This window comes from Chenopodium album, chromosome 17 (assembly GCF_948465745.1).
Source record: "Chenopodium album chromosome 17, dcCheAlbu1.1, whole genome shotgun sequence".
NCBI classification, from domain to species: Eukaryota; Viridiplantae; Streptophyta; class Magnoliopsida; order Caryophyllales; family Amaranthaceae; genus Chenopodium; species Chenopodium album.
The window spans coordinates 9,170,301-9,185,033 of NC_137850.1; the positions used below are offsets into that span (position 1 = coordinate 9,170,301).

At 39.6% G+C, this 14,733-nt stretch overlaps 2 protein-coding genes and 2 non-coding genes across 4 annotated transcripts; 1 reads left to right on the top strand and 3 right to left on the bottom strand.

The window, feature by feature from the left end:
- Positions 1 to 617: 617 nt before the first annotated feature.
- LOC145588626 (uncharacterized) lies at positions 618 to 1,202 on the bottom strand. Its single transcript, XM_081645246.1, has one exon. The coding sequence runs from the start codon at positions 1,200 to 1,202 to the stop codon at positions 618 to 620; it is 585 nt and encodes a 194-aa protein (XP_081501372.1).
- Positions 1,203 to 1,754: 552 nt separating this feature from the next.
- Positions 1,755 to 4,411, bottom strand: LOC145588627 (uncharacterized). The gene is made up of 2 exons (XM_081645247.1): positions 3,184 to 4,411; positions 1,755 to 1,993 (listed from the first exon to the last, which is right to left on the bottom strand). Exons 1-2 carry the CDS (start codon positions 4,409 to 4,411, stop codon positions 1,755 to 1,757), a joined length of 1,467 nt encoding a protein of 488 aa, XP_081501373.1.
- Positions 4,412 to 5,402: 991 nt separating this feature from the next.
- On the top strand, positions 5,403 to 5,509 carry LOC145590295 (small nucleolar RNA R71). The gene has a single exon (XR_014101931.1). It is a non-coding gene; the product is annotated as a small nucleolar RNA R71 (small nucleolar RNA).
- An 8,017-nt stretch (positions 5,510 to 13,526) lies between these two features.
- LOC145590343 (small nucleolar RNA R71) lies at positions 13,527 to 13,632 on the bottom strand. Its single transcript, XR_014101966.1, has one exon. It is a non-coding gene; the product is annotated as a small nucleolar RNA R71 (small nucleolar RNA).
- Positions 13,633 to 14,733: the final 1,101 nt, after the last annotated feature.

Below are 14,733 nucleotides of genomic sequence, written 5' to 3' on the forward strand. Positions count from 1 at the left end.
AAACGTGGGTAGGGTAGTGACTTATTTGGCACGGACGTGCAATATGCGGCACGGACGTGCTACGTTGCACGGACGTGCGTAATTTGGCACGGACGTGCAGCCTCAGATAGAAACTTAGATAACATACTGACTTGTTCAGCACGGACGTGCAGTACTTAGCACGGACGTGCTTAGCCACCTTGCACGGACGTGCTTAATTTGGCACGTCCGTGCCAATCTGGATAAATTTATATCAAAATTTCTGATTGCTTCTGACTGCCTCTGCACGGACGTGCGATGCTCTGCACGTCCGTGCAGACCTGATGCTGCACGATCCTCCCCTTTTATTTTTTTTTTGAATAATAGTAATAGTAAGGCATAATAATAATAAGATTATTATCATTACCATTATTATTATTATTATTATTATTATTATTATTATCTACTACTTCACTTCCATAAAAACCTTTTCTTACTTTTCTTTTCATCAACACCTACAAAAGACATTGAGAGAAAAGTTAGTAATAGTAAGAGTGATGGAAATTAAATAATAGTTTGTGAGAGAGAGAGAGTTGAGAAACTCGGGTTGCCTCCCAGAAGCGCTCTTTTAACGTCACTAGCTTGACGACATTGCGAGATCAATGAGAGTAGGGAACATCAAACTCATTCAGGTGAACAACCTTGGCTTCCTCATGCACAAAACCGTCAAAGTATGCCTTAAGCCTTTGATCATTCACTTTGAACGGTTCACCATTGTCATTTGAGATTTCTATCGCTCCATATGGAAACACCTTCTTAACGGTGAAAGGTCCACTCCATCTTGACTTAAGCTTACCCGGAAACAACTTCAACCGGGAATTGAAAAGTAGGACCTTATCACCTTCCTTAAACTCCCTTTTGCTAGTATGCTTGTCATGCCAAGCCTTGGTCTTTTCTTTGTAAATCCTTGCACTCTCATATGCATCCATTCTTAATTCTTCCAAGGCGTGGAGGTCAAGCAACCTCTTCTCATCGGCGCTTTGAAGGTTGAAATTCAATGTTTTGATAGCCCAATGAGCCCGATGCTCAAGTTCTACCGGCAAGTGGCATGACTTCCCATAAACAAGCTTGTATAGTGTGGTGCCAATAGGAGTTTTGAACGCGGTGTGATAGGCCCATAGAGAATCATCAAGCTTTGTAGACCAATCTTTTCTAGACCTATCCACCGTTTTCTCAAGGATCATTTTTACCTCCCGGTTTGAAATTTCAGCTTGACCACTTGTTTGGGGGTGGTAAGCTAATGACACCTTGTGCCTCACACCATATTTCTCAAGGAGAGCTTGAAAGGATCGTTTTGCAAAGTGTGAACCTCCATCACTAATCACAGCCCGGGGCACTCCAAACCTTGGAAAAATTACTCTTTTGAAGAGCTTGACCACAACCTTAGCATCATTAGTAGGAGATACAACCGCTTTCACCCACTTTGATACGTAATCGATGGCCACTAGAAATAACTTGTTCCCAAAAGAGCTCGGGAAAGGCCCCATAAAATCGATGCCCCATACATCAAAAGTTTCAAGTTCAAGGATGTTGTTCAAAGGCATTTCATTTCTTTTTGAAATATTACCGGTTCTTTGACATTGGTCACAAGCTTTCACCACACCCCACACATCTTTGAACATTGTTGGCCAAAAGAAACCGCATTGCAATATTTTCGCCAAGGTCTTGTTGGCACTCATATGTCCTCCACAAGGTGAGGAGTGACACATTGTGATAACATCTTCAATTTATTTATCCTAGACACACCTTCTAAAAAGGTCATCAACACCTTGTTTGAAGAGCAAGGGGTCGTCCCAAAAGTATTGGCGAACATCATGAAGAAACTTCCTTTTTTGTTGATAGGAGAGGTCAGGAGGGAGAATAGTGCAAGACAAGTAGTTTGCAATGTCCACAAACCATGGTGCTGGTTCTTGGAGAATAGCAAATAGTTGATCATCCGGGAATGAATCGTCGATTGGCAAGTTATCAAGATCACCTACAAGGATAGGCAACCGTGAAAGATGACCGGCCACCACATTTTAATGTCAATGTCATAGTCTTGTAAGAGCAAGACCCACCGTATCAATCTTGGCTTTTGTTCCTTCTTGGACAAGAGGTACTTCAAGGCCGCATGGTTGGTGAAGACTATGACTTTAGATCCCAACAAGTATGACCTAAACTTCTCAATTGCATGAACAATGGCTATAAACTCCTTTTCCGTGGTTGTGTAATTCCTTTGTGCATCATCCAAAGTTTTGCTAGTGTAGTAGATAGCATGGAGCTTCTTATCCTTCCTTTGTCCAAGAACGGACCCAATGGAAAAATCCGAAGCATCACACATAAGCTCAAAAGGAAGCTCCCAATTAGGGGGTTGAATGATAGGAGCCAAAATCAATGCCTCCTTCAACCTATCAAATGCTAGGAAACAATCATTAGTAAACACAAAAGGGGCATCCTTTACCAACAATTGAGTGAGCGGCTTTGCGATTTTTGAAAAATCCTTTATGAACCGGCGGTAAAAACCCGCGTGTCCAAGAAAGCTCCTTATCCCCTTCACATTTGCAGGGGGTGGGAGGCGCTCAATGACCTCAATTTTGGCACGATCTACTTCAGTGCCCCTACTAGAAATTACATGACCAAGAACAATTCCTTCTACCACGAAATGACATTTTTCCCAATTCAAAACCAAGTTCACCTCTTGACATCTTTTCAATACTTTAATCAAATTTGAAAGGCAAATGTCAAAAGATGAACCAAAAACAAAAAAGTCATCCATGAATACTTCAATTGATGATTCAAGCATGTCGGAAAAAATAGACATCATACACCTTTGAAATGTGGAAGGTGCATTACAAAGTCCAAATGGCATCCTTCGATAAGCAAAGGTGCCAAAAGGGCATGTGAATGTAGTCTTCTCTTGATCCTCGGGTTGGATTGGGATTTGGAAGAATCCCGAGTATCCATCCAAGAAACAATAGTGACTATGTGATGCTAGTCTTTCCAATATTTGATCGATGAAGGGGAGTGGGAAGTGGTCTTTCCGGGTGGACTTATTCAATTTTCGATAATCAATACACATCCTCCACCCGGTGACCGACCTCGTAGAAATGGTCTCACCCTTATCATTCTTGATGATGGTCATGCCTCCTTTTTTAGGCACAACTTGAACCGGGCTAACCCACTTACTATCGGAGATAGGGTAGTTTATGCCCGCTTCAAGAAGTTTTAAAACTTCTTTTTTCACAACTTCCTTCATGTTTGGATTGAGCCTTCTTTGGTGTTCAATCGAGGAAGCATGATCATCATCAAGTAAAATCTTATGCATGCATATAGTAGGACTTATCCCCTTGATGTCATCAATTTTGTACCTAATGACACCTCTATACTCCCTTAAAACAACTAGGAGTTTCCCAAGAGAGATATCATCAAGTTTAGCATTGACAATAACGGGATAATTCTCACTATCATCAAGAAAAACATATTTAAGTAAAGGAGGAAGGGGTTTAAGTTCAACCTTGTGAGGAGGCGTAGTCCTCTCCTCTTTTACCTCCACATTAAGCACTTCCACTTTCTTTTCGTTGTGGACTAAAGGTTGGTTGAGCAAAAGATCATACCTCCTCGTTTCTTCACCTTCCTCAACTAAGCCTCCCGTTAGGATAGCTTGTAAAGGATCTCCTTCAAACAAATTTTCTTGGAACTTCTCTAAGTCCCTTTCCAATGTATCAACTCTATGAACTTCATCATACAATGGCTTTTTCAATGTTTGTGGGAATGAAAATGATATTTTCTCATCTCCCACATTCAAGGTCAATCTTCCTTGCTTCATATCAATCACAACACCCGCGGTGTTCAAAAACGGTCTTCCCAAGATTAGGGGCACCGTAGTATCTTCTTCCATTTCCATTACCACAAAATCACATGGCACAAATACTCTTCTAACTTGAACCGGTACATCTTCAAGAATTCCCAAAGGTAGCCTAACCGTGCGGTCGGCCAATTGTAAGGACATTCTTATTGGCTTCAAGTCTCCCACCTTCAAACTCTTAGCAATAGAATAGGGCATCAAACTCACACTTGCCCCAAGATCACATAAAGCATCCATAGCCTCTAAATCTCCAATCTTCACCGGTATTACATAGCTACCGGGGTCACCAAGCTTTTGAGGGAGCTTGTTTTGAATGATTGCACACACCTCCTTAGGAAGGGAGATGGTTGCACTCTCCTCAAGCCTACTCTTGTTGGATAAAAGATCATTCAAAAATTTTGCATATGTAGGCATTTGTGACATAGCATGAAGAAAGGGGATATTCACTTGAAGTCCTCTCATGACTTCAAGAAAGTTTGAAAACTTTTCATTCAATTTCTTTTCAACAATCCTATGACGGAATGGAATGGGAGGCTTGTTTACTTTCATAGGGGGCTTTTCTACCTTTTCCTAATCTCCCTCATTTTTACTTTGTGGCTCCTTTCTCTCAACATCAACTATCTCATTTTCAAACTCATCCTCATTTCTCACCACAACTCCCTCATCTCTCTTTTGTGGCTCCTCTTCACTCATAACCGGCCCTTCATAACCTCTCCCCGATCTCAAAGTAATGGCCTTAGCTTGCTCTTTTGGGTTCACAACCGTTGAGCTTGGGAAGTGACCACTAGGATTGGAGGATGAACTTCCAACTTGTTGCGCAATTTGAGCCAATTGATTCTCAATTATCTTGTTGTGTGCTTGAAGTTGTTGGATGTTCGCTTGCATATCCGCATTGCTTTTTCCTTGTTGTGTAATGAAGGTCTCAAGTGCGGCTTCAAGGCTAGATTTTTGAGGAGGTGGAGGAGCGGGTTGGTTATATTGTTGCCTTTGTTGGTTTTGGTCCCTTTGGTTAGGATGACGGTAAGGAGCTTGTTGGTTTTGTGGATGAGATTGGTTGTATTGGTTTTGAGGGGGGCCTTGATTTTATTGTTTCCAACCCGTGTTTTGTTGGGGTTTCCAACCTTGATTGTAGGGTTGAGAGTATTGATCGTTTCTTTTCCCAATAGCCGCAGCTTGTTCTTAGTTAGTTGAGTTGCAATACGAGGACAAGTGATCATTTCCTCCACAAGTTTCACAAGACATGACTTGTTGTGAAGAAGAGCTTGGAGATGTAAGGGTGGCTTGATCTAGCTTGTGAGCTAGCATGTCGAACTTTGATGCAATAAGGTCTATTGCACTAAGGTCGTGGATTTCGCCCTTCTTTGCTTGAGGTTGCCGTCTATCACCTTCGTATGCATAGTGCTTTGCCACTTCTTCAATCATCTTGTATGCGTCATCTACCGATAGCTTTTTAAGGCTACCACCGGCCCCGTTATCAAGGTTGGCCCTTGAAGTAGGAGTAAGACCATCATAAAAGCTTTAAACAATGATCCATAATGTGAAACCATGGTGTGGGCATTTTCTAGTGTAGTCCTTGAAACGCTCCCAAGCTTCACTTAAGGTTTCATCAATCTCTTGTTTGAAATTGGTGATTTTCCTTCTTAGTTCGGTGGTCTTTTTGGGTGGACAATATTTTCCAAGGAAAGCTCTAGTGACTTCATCCCATGTGGTCAATGATCCCTCTTCTACCGTTCTTAACCAATGCTTTGCTTTGTCACGGAGGGAGAATTGAAATATGTGCATATGGATGAACTCTTCCGTGATGTTGTTTTGCTTGATGGTTGTGCACAATTCGAGAAAGTTGTCCAAATGAGCAAAAGGACACTCATGAGAACTCCCACCAAATTGATCACTTTGTATCATACGGATGAGTTGAGGTGAAAGCTCAAAATTATTTGCATTCGTAGTAGGGAGACGTATGCCACTCCAAAGTGTGAAGGCATTGGGGTGGTCATAATCTCATAACAATGGTGGAGGAGGATTGTTATCACCCATGTTATCTTCTTCGTTGGTTGCAAAGATTTCCTTTGGATCGGAATCCGAATATACAATAGAGAACTCGGGTGTGCCTTGCAAAAGCCTCCTCACGTTTCTCAAAGTCCTATTTAACTCTGGATCAACGGGAATAAGCGGTGATTGCTTACTCTTCCGTGTCATGCAAGGTCAAACAAAGCTAAGAAAAACGTTAGCAATGACTATCACAAGTTGAAAACACAAATATATAAAAATAAATAACAAAAATAATGATACAAATATACACACTTAGACTCATTCAACAATAATACATTCAATGTGACTTTGCCTCCCCGGCAACCGCGCCAAAATTTGATAGGCCGTCGTTGAGCCTACCAAAGATAAAGTCCTATCTTGGTCTCACTAACTAATAGCAAGGGTAAGAAAGGGTCGAACCCAAGAGAGGCGTTGAATCAACCACCGAGATACTAGCGCATAAATAAGCTAAATGAAGTCGAGATTAGTTTGGCTTTATGTAACAAGTGCTAGTTCAAGTCAACTAAAGCTAGGGGGAGATTAACAATATTTAGAGAGTTCTAGGGCTTGGGATATACCACTCAATTTCGTCACATATCACAATTAGCAAGTAGCAAACAATGGTAATTTGAGGGGATAATATAGGGGAAGTCATCTAAAGCACCTAACTACTCTCTCAAGCTAGAGGGATTACTCGAATTATGAATACAACCTACTCTCGTGGTTACAAAGCATAAAACAAGTATTAAAGCATAATCACGATGACAAAAACATTCCCTTGACTGGAAATTCCTATTCTCATGGCATTTCAAGTCAATTAAGCATAAGGGAGCTAACTCAAGTTCATCTCTCGATCCTTCGTTGAGAAAGCTTAGATAATAGTTCTACCAATGGCCATATACAAGAACTAAGCAATTAAACCACTTAAGCTCAACTAATTAACACCCAACAATTATCAAATTAACACATGCAATAAGTAATTAGTGACTACATTAAGGGTTTTACCCAAACCCTAGAAAATTAGACTACTCACAATCCATGGAGATTAAAGCAATTAAGGATTTCAAGTAACTCATGAACAAGAATTAACTAAAGATTAAGCTAAATAACAATCTAAGAATACAAGAATTAAGCAAGATAATTAACAATCAAAGCAATTAAAATGGAAGAGAAGAGTGAGAAAATGTTACTAGAAGCTTCAACTTGAATATCAATGGTGGAACTTGTCTTCTACAATGATTGAGAATGAAATTTCCAAGCTAATAATTATAATATAACTAATGATTTGAGAATATTTGTGTTTCTACAATTGCAAACTAAGAGGAAGCACTAAAAACTTCGCTGCTGTGCAAATGAGCTCCCCGGGTTATTTATAAAGACCCCCAAATAAAAAGGACGGAGAAAACAAGAGTCGGGCACGGCTACAGGTCAGCACGGACGTGCTGAGGTTGGCACGAACGTGCAGCTATACTTGCACGGACGTGCTAAGGTTGGCATGGGCGTGCACCTGGGAGGCAGAAGGTGCTGTTTTACTCAGGGCATCCTGCACAGACGTGCCAAATATGGCACAGACGTGCATGCCTTGTTCAGTAGAATTAGTTTTAAAACTAATTTGTGCTGAGTAACCTGCACGGACGTGCAGGATCAGGCACGGACGTGCTGAATATCTTGCACGGACGTGCTGAGCTCTGCACGGACGTGCATGCCTTGAAAGCAGTAGGCAGTAGCTTCTAGTCGTGCTGGAACTCTTCTGCACGGACGTGCCATACTTTGCATGTCCGTGCAGAATCTCTAAGGCCTTTATCTTAACTTTTCTTCGGTTTTGCTCCATTGTTTCGGCTTCTAACCTCGGTTTATCATCCAAATGCCTCAAATGGTCGTCTTTGAACCTAAAAACCCAACAAAAACACTAACAACTCGTGAAGCAAGGGATACACAAAAGTTGAACAAAAATAGAGTAAAAGTGAACCAAAATGTCAATATACCAAGTAAACAAGGTTCGAAATCACTCTAAAATCGTATGAAATAACAAATTATCAATCATCGTCGATGCGCTTAGGCTCATTTTTCTCGTAGCCAAAGAGGAGTCCCATGACATTGAAGTCAAAGCATGGGGGGTGTTTTCTCTTTGTGACTCAGAGTTCGAATCTCATCTAGGAAGTTGAAATCCAATAAGATTTCGAACCCTGGTTTTCTCACCCCATCTTTTAAAAAGGGTTTGGGAAATTCGTAGCATGGATAATCCTCACCCTTCTTTATGAATTGTCCATTCAGAGTGAGAGGGTAACGATCCATTGGGATTGCTTTCTTTTGAGTATGAGCATTCCTCCGTGCATTAATCTTTTCTTGGTGTAGACACCCAAATGTGTCTCCCCAAAACCAAACCCAGTGATGAATACCTTTACGTCATTTGATTATCGAACGAAGTGAAAATGTGGAAAGTCTAGTGATGAGGATGTTTTTCTTAAAATATTTCTCTTTCTGTTTTGAAAATTATTTCTTTTCTTATTCTATTTATATGAAAATAGCCAGTCCAATCTGGTTTGGTCCATGATAAGGGTCCAATAATAGTGTAGTTGGATTAGGTTTGAAAAGAGCTTTCCAATGATATATTATAAGCACAATTCCGATGAATTATGAGGAAGTTATTGATTAAATTAAATTAGGCCCAATGATTTTAAATATAGTCCAATGATCTAGAGGAGGGCCTATTAATTATTATTTCTAAAGTAATTAGGATTGATTTTGATCTTCTAGGAATATCTAGAAGGTTCTCTTTAATTCTAATAGGATTAGGATTGATAATTATATTTTTTGAAGAAGTTTTATTTTGAATAAAATATGTTAAATCTGATTTTAAATCTGCTTGGACACAGAATTACCTGTAACCGGTTTAAAAAGTGATTTCGCGTGTAAAAGCGCGTTATACTTTTGAACCAGCGCGAGACGACAGAGTCGTCGCCCGGCGCTGACCTTCGTCGCCTGGCGACGATCTTGTCGTCTGGTGCTGACTCCTGTCGTTGGCGACAGAAGGTATTTTATTCTGAATATGATTTTCTTTGATCCTGTGCTATTTTTCCTATAAATAAGGGTCGTATCTCCCTGTTTTCAATCATCAACAGTAATCAATAATCTACAATTCAACAATCATCTATTCTCTCTCTAAAAAATCTAGAAGCTTTCCTTCTATCTCTATTCTTTTTCAAAACCTTCCTTTTTACAAAATTCTACATACATTAGTTCTAGACACACCTAGCCAAGTTCGAAGTTGCCTTCGCCCTAGACGTGAAAGGTTGATAATTTCTGAGGGTTTGGTCCCAAATCCCTATTTCAATTATTTAATTTAATTGTTTTGATTTATTATTTTCCTTGAAGTTACTAATGTGTGTATTTTGTTATTAGAAAAAGGTACGAGGCATCCAAGTAAGTGATTTAATTGTTATTCTTTTGATATAGAAATCATGCTTTGATTATTTTGGTTCCTAGTATCATGTTAGGATGCTTTTATAGATTTCTAATATTTCTGATATTATTATGATGCTTCCTATTTCTTTCCTAATATCATGTTAGTGTCATGTTAGGGTTAATTGATCTTTAATGTTTAGTGACATGCTAGGGTTTGTTATTAATCTTGTTAGTATCATGCCTAGGATCTTGCTATTAATATTATGCTTTATTGAGAATATTATTATGATGATGATTGTTATTATTATGTTTCTTGATATATTTTTATTGTTATTGCTTGATCACGCCTTTTATGCATGTTTAAAGGGAATTTGTACTTGTAATCACGCTTAATAAGATAATTAATCATCTTGTTTAGGCTAATATGATTATAATTCAAGTGATCACCAATAATAGTTTTGTTTGTGCATTAATATTCAACCAACATAGATTAAACAGGTTTAGGGTTAATATATTGATTGTATGTTAGTCAGAAAGCGCACCTGAATACGAGAAGAATAAAGTAGAGGCCTATTTAGGGCTGGTTCAATCTCTTTTAGATTGGATTTGTACCTTCATCCCCGAACTTCCAGTCATGGTTCCCGACCTATGGAGTTAAGGATCTCCTGGATCGTTAAGGGGTGTAACCTTCACCCTGTGAACGGTTTACAAGTTCCTAAAACTTGTTGCGACTCTTTTACTATAGCTTCCTTCCCTTTGGATGCCACCATGCTAAGTGTATGATCACAATGGGGATCAAGTGTGGGATGCTTGAAATATTCCCTACACTCGGGCTTGCTTGTAGTCTTTCGGAGTCGGTTCGAAACCAAGTCCAAAAGTATCTAATTTAGGAAGGCTAGGCGATCCCATTTGTGTTACTACTCCCTTTTTCTTTCCTAGAGTCATTCTAGGAAAGTGCCCTTGCTTTCTAAGAATGCCATTGGCTATCATATTTAAATGGAGTTCGTAGTGAAGAGGGGTCTTCTCATCTTCCTTGATGAAAGAGACCTCTTCGGCATTGAAGTCCCATAGATCATGCTCCACATTTATGAGAGGCTTATCAATTGCCTTGATCCTCATAGGAGAAGCGTCAATCATGACAGGAAGTCCTCCAACTATTTCCTTAACTTGTTGATGGAGGGATGAAGGGATGGCCTTAAGATCGTGAAGCTAAGGGCGTCCCAATAATAGATTGAAGGAGGCTTTAATGTCTACCACTTGAAAAGTAGTAGCATGATCAATAACCCCTGTTATGACATTCATAGTAATAGTTCCAAGAGCTTGGGGACGAGTATTGTCATAAGCTCTTATGCCTTGTGTTGATGGGGTCAAATCTTCATGCCTTATTCCTAGCATCCTCGCAGTTCTAAGTGGGAAAACATTAATTGCCGAACCATTATCCACAAGGGTCATTGGAACATTCGTTCGTTTGCACACCACTGTGAGGTTCAAGACCTTATTATGTTTATCACCTTCAGGAGGTAAATCTTTATCAGAAAAGGTGATTAGATTGATGGGGCTAGGAAGATCACTCGTGAGAAAGTTAGCCAACCCCTAAGAAGTGGTTTCTGAGTCTATTCCTACTTTAGCTAAAGCATCCATTACTTTGAGCCTATGTTCATGGGATGTAGCTAAGAGTTTCCATACGTTCATCTCGACCTTAGTCTTTTTTATTTGTTTGACAACATCATTGTCTTCTATGATTGTTATGGGAACTTGTTGAGTGGTAGGAATAGGTTGCGTTGTGATGGGAGGTTGCATTCTCCCTAATCTTGTGAGGACATCGATAGGGGAATCCTCTTCATCCCAAATATCACAACCGGATAAATTGAGGAAAGTGGAGTGTCTTCTATATCTTTGAGGTAAACATCCTCATCATCACTGTCCCACACTCCATTAACTAATTCTGAAAATACCTCTTTGTCCGGTCAAATTTGAACCAATTTCTTACTGTCAATTAATCCTTGGACTAAGTCCTTGGCTTTAAAACAGTGTTCTATGGTATGCCTGATGAGTGACATTTATGGCACTCATTTGGTCCCTTTTTGGATGAATTTTATTTCATTTTATCTCTCTTTTCTTTAGTTTTCCTTAATTTTATTCTAGTTTTCTTCATTTCATGCTTTTTGTAGTTAGTTTCTCTATTTTATGCATTTTCTAGTTTACTTGCTATTTTTCCCTTTTATTTGCCTTTTATCCTTTGATTGTAGGTTGTGATTGATTGTCCAAGGATTCCCGAGCTTCCTCTCCATGGTCTTCCATTGATTTTCATGCCTAAAGCTTGTGCAAGAAGTTTCAAGTCAAAGGGGGATCCAAGGAGCATGCTTCAAGGCCTTGTTTATGCTCTTTTCATGGCTTATATTCTTCAAGAAATTCAAGAAAGTTCCTACCTACCTTGTCCTCCATCACCATCATCTAGGATGTGTGCACCGTATGAGCTAGGACGAAGAAGAAGAGAAGGAAGCAGCAGCGATGTGCGGGCGCACTCGAGAAGTGTACGGCCGCACATCTGTCGCGTGTGGCCGCACGCCAGGCGCGTACGGGCGCACCTTTCTGGGTGTGTTCCCGTGCGCGCCACTCTCTCTCCTTCGAGCGCCCGCACCGGCGTGGGTCTATTTTTGGGCGTCAATCCCAACTTCCTCTTTGTATTGATAGTTATTTTCTTTCCTTTGAGGGAGAGAGAAGGAGATCTTCATTAGGGAGAATTAGATTAGATTAGATTTTAGAGAGAGAAAAACACTAGTTCTTAGCATTTTTAGAGAGAGAAAATGTGGGTTTGATGATTGATGATTGAAGATTGCTACATTTGATTTGATTTCTACCAAGTTTGTAAGGATTCTTTACTCTTTAATGCAATTTAATGTTTAATTTCGTTAGTATTGTTGTTTGATTTGGTTAATTGATAGTTTGATTGATTTTGATTGAATTTGTTGGTTTCAATTTGATTTCAATTGATGAATTTGGGAATGATGACTAGTTTAGCTTTGATCTTGATGTTCTTCATGGATTGTGAGTAGTTTATTTGCTAGGGTAGTGGTGAAGCATGTATTGACGATAAATTGAGATTAATTTGGGGGAAATTGATTGAGTTGATGATGTGATTAAATTGGTTGATTGACTTTGTGCATGTGTGTGCTTGAATAGGCTTGATCACACTTATTATTCACACTAGATTACATTGTGAGTTCACATTGATACGGACCATTGATTTATAGTTTGCATTTACTCGATTGAGATATCTTGTGATGTTTCCTAGCTAGTGTTTGATGTAGTTGACGCTAATTAGACCTCTAGGAGAATAGCTTGATGTACTCTCTTGGTTGCAATTTCGGTTTTCCCTCACATTGCTTGACTTGATTGGTTGAATCCCCAAGTTGATTGAACTTTGTTTTTGATGCATGTGGATCCATTCCCCTAGTGCCTTTGCATTTGGTTAGTATTTTTGCATTGCTTAACTTAGCTCTAGTTTCTACCATAAACCCCTACTAGACTTCGGAATAGCTTGACTTAGGCATTGTGCATTCGACCTCCATTCCTTTGGGTTCGACCTTGACTTACCACTACACTTTATAGGGGTTAGTTGAGTTACAAATTTTGTTTAATTGGGTGGGGTGGTAGCCCAACGACCTACCGTTCTTCATCCCATCAAAATGGCGCCGTTGCCGGGGAATGGTGCTTTGAGTGCATGTTGTTGTTGAGTCTATTTCACTTTATTTGCAAAATACAAAAAGATTTTACACTTTAGGCTACACTTGTAGCTGTGCTACTACTATTTTCTTTGAGTTTTGTGTGCATAGATCCCAAGCCATGGGAGGAAATTCAAGAGTTGCCTTGAAGGAACTAGGAGTGCATGGTGCATATAGGTATGAGAGCGGCATAGCTCCACCTACAACATCGGAAATTGACTTTGAAATTCGGCCGGCAATGATCACCCTAATTGAGAGGAGACAATATAGTGGGGCAAAGAACGAGAGCCCATTAAACCATCTTAAGGAGTTTGAAAAATATTGTAACACAATCAAGGTCAATGGAGTATCTCAAGAATTTATCCGCCTTAAGTTGTTCCCTTTCTCTCTCATAGGAAGATCTTTGGAATGGCTAGATAAGGAAGTGAAGCCCAATTCTTTGAGAACTTGGGATGATGTCACCAAAGCTTTCTTGTTCCGTTTCTATCCTCAAAAGAAGACGGCGGAGGCAAGAGCTTTGATTCAAGGGTTCAAGCAAAAGCCAAATGAAAGTCTCTATGAGGCATGGGAAAGATTTAAGGATTATCAAAGGGAGTGTCCACACTATGGGATTCCTACCTATCAAATCATACATATCTTCTATGGTGGGTTGAGTTCTCATGGGAGAGCAAGTTTGGATGCCGGAGCCGGAGGCCCAATCATGAACAAAACGGAAGAAGAAGTGGTTGATGCAATTGATGAAGTGGTTCGTCATTACATGAATTGGCAAGAAGTGGAGAGAGAACCAACAAACAAGGGTTACTCAATTGAACAACTTAGTGCCATCAATGATTTGACTACTTTGATTGCGGATTTAGGGAAAGAAGTTATGTCTCTTAAAGAAAAGCTTGAGAAACCCCCTTCCCAAGCTCCAATTCTTCCCTCCCAAATTAAGGGGAGAGGTACACCTTCTAACTCTAACTCTAATCTTTCTTCTTGTTGCATGATTGTGGAATGTTGGCCGTGTGAATTGTGTGGAATGAATAATCATAATGCTTCTATGTGCCCAAATGTTCCTTGTAATGAATGTGATGGAAGTGAAATGGAACATGTGAATTATATCAATAATTATGTTTGTGAACCTAGAATTGATGTTCAAAGGAATGTTGGAAATAGGAATTATCATAATGATCATGATGATTATAACCAAAATGGAGGTTGTAGAAATCATGGATACCAAGGGATACATGGTAACTATAACCATCATGGTTGTAATGGTCATGGTCATGGCCATAGACATGGAGATCATAATCAAGGTTAATTATGATAACCATGGTCGACAAAGGAGCCAAAATCAAACTAGGGGATATTTTCAAAGAGGTTCCCCAATTGATTTAGTTCCTAATGCTAAAAGTATAAGTGATAATTCCTATGATCAATCATTTTCTTCTAGGGAATTTTTGGAAAGTGTCATTGAGAAACAAGCCAAAACTTTGGAAGTTTATATGGCGTTGAATGAAGAGAAGTTTAATTACATGTTGGCTTATAACAAGGATTTAAGTGAAAAACTTTCTCACTTGACTAGCGTGTTCAAAGAATATGCAAACTCTTCTTCTTTGACTCCACCTAGTCTAGATTCTAGGAACCCTATGGATGCCATAGTTACTAGAAGTGGTAGAGTCCTTAAGGGAGGTGTGCCTAAGAAGAGTGTTGCTAGAGAGAGTACTAGTAAGA